The following is a 2,133-nucleotide window of genomic DNA, read 5'->3' as shown; positions in this document are numbered from 1 at the left end:
TCTTGATTATAATAAATCTAGTGATAACTTAATAAACATTAATATTAGCAAACTAATATTTTCAAATATTGAACATTGTAATAAAGAAAATATAAAACATAGAAGTTACTTTTGATAATTATAAGATTTTTTTTTACATTTTATTCACATAGGTTTGATTATGGAGAGATAGCAGAAGGAGGAGTACATTTCATTTTGAAACAATATGATAGTTAATACTCAATTTTTAAAGGTAACATGACTTAACATGTTCGAACAACACACCAAATATTAAAACAAGCAATAAAAAATAATACTTTAATAGTCGCTAAAACATGAAGTTACTCTTCTTTAATTTCCATAAATGCCAGCCCCATATGTTGAGGAAATGAGAGCAACAAGGAGGGGAAATTGCAGAAGCACAAATGAAGTAATGGGTAGGCAAGCCATTGTCGCGACTGGTAGAAGAACCCATGCTTTCTTCTGCCCAAACATGAGATACACCGTTGCACTGAAGCTAATAATCATGGATGTTATGGAAAGAAACAGAGTTAGCAGTCCCAGGATAAGACTCCTTGGCAAAGTATGCAGGAAATCTTCTTCTGCATAACGAGACGTCAAAACTGACAAGAACACCAATAGAGAGGTGCTAGAAGTGAACAATGAAGCTGCATTCGAGATTGCAAAAATAATGAAAGCAATGTTTCCAGAGAAAGTGGGGAATCCACTTTGTTGGTCATTGCCACCTGGTACTGTAATTGCTGCAGCAAATGCGATGGTAGCAATCAGTGATGCTGCAATTGTGCATGAGCTTGATGTGTCTTTCATCCATTTCTCTCCATCTACTTTTAACTTCTCATGTTCCTCAGTAAATACCACATGTGGAGCTTTCTTCTCAGCATTTAAGCGTTTCCAGAACGCAGGCGGGACTATCTGCTTTACTTCCTAATTTATATATACACATGTAAGTCGATTAATTAAAAACAACCGGCCAGAATGGTTGGGTTCATGCCTCATGTTAAACAACCAGTCAAATGAACAAAAAAAAGGTGGAAAATTGAAATTTATATGCAAAAAAGTAAAATCTGCAAATATATGATAGTTCTACAGATCTAGTACAGACTAGGCTGGAGTGGTACATATCTATAACTTAAAGATGCATTACCAATCCACAAGGACTCTGGTGAGAGGCTATTATGTCCAATATTATAACATGTCCTATCTATTCCAAATGCACTTGAACATATATTTGACATCAGTATTATATGCAGAAAGACTGTTCAACATCACATATATAACTTGGACATAATGAGATAAATTTGATTGGGGTACAAAAGTTAAATCACCTTAAACCACTGTAGTTCTCGTTGCATCTGAAAAGCTGGTCCAGAGACAAGGTTTAGCTTATTTTGTGGTGCCAACTTTCCAGCCAAATCCAAGATGGTATTGCTAGAGGAGTTAGTAGAAATCACCATATGGTGCAGAAGCTGGCTCATCTGACAGACCAACTTAAACACATTTTTGCAGCGATTCTCTATTGCAATGTGTAAGATAGTCTTCTCATTATGATCATTATAAAAAGCTAAATAAGGGAATCTTCTGAGTATAAGTTCAACAAGCTCATAGTTGTCATAACACGCTGCATCAAGCAGAGAATTGCCAGCAATATAGTAAACTTCTTCGTAACTCAGATTTTCTATTTTCTCACATAAGCACGTTGCATACTTAATTGCATTGTGATGAATTGACTTTTTGTCTCGGACGTTTTTCAAATGAGGCACTGCAACACAACAACCCAAAAAGATACGAAGTACAAAGAATTTAGTGTAAATACAAAACAACAACTCTTAACTGGTCTAGAAAATATGTAAAATCCTTAGGCATGCATAGATAAATTTGCAGAATTAGATGACTTGTATCTGTTGGAAAAAATGATAATCACACCTAAAATAATGTCCACAGTAAATAGCAATAACAAGAGAGTAACTACGACACCCAATATTAAAATAGGGTAAATATAATACTCGAATAAGTAATACAATCAAATTGATGAAAACTTGGTAGTGTCAAAATACCTCTACTATTTTATAAGAAACAACACTCTTTTATTTCTTACAACTCAAAATAATATTACTTCCTCACTATTTTCTCACA

At 34.2% G+C, this 2,133-nt stretch overlaps 1 protein-coding gene across 1 annotated transcript; it reads right to left on the bottom strand.

Annotated features, from left to right (window-relative positions):
* Positions 1 to 270: 270 nt before the first annotated feature.
* LOC125849793 (ankyrin repeat-containing protein ITN1-like) lies at positions 271 to 1,825 on the bottom strand (the record flags this gene model as incomplete). Its single annotated transcript, XM_049529766.1, has 2 exons — positions 271 to 924; positions 1,326 to 1,825. Coding segments are annotated over 2 exons (1,094 nt in total), but the record flags the coding sequence as incomplete, so codon positions are not given.
* Positions 1,826 to 2,133: the final 308 nt, after the last annotated feature.

The sequence above is a fragment of the Solanum stenotomum genome, unplaced genomic scaffold (assembly GCF_019186545.1).
Source record: "Solanum stenotomum isolate F172 unplaced genomic scaffold, ASM1918654v1 scaffold10711, whole genome shotgun sequence".
In the NCBI taxonomy this organism is placed as follows: Eukaryota; Viridiplantae; Streptophyta; class Magnoliopsida; order Solanales; family Solanaceae; genus Solanum; species Solanum stenotomum.
This window is presented reverse-complemented; position numbering and strand designations above follow the sequence as displayed.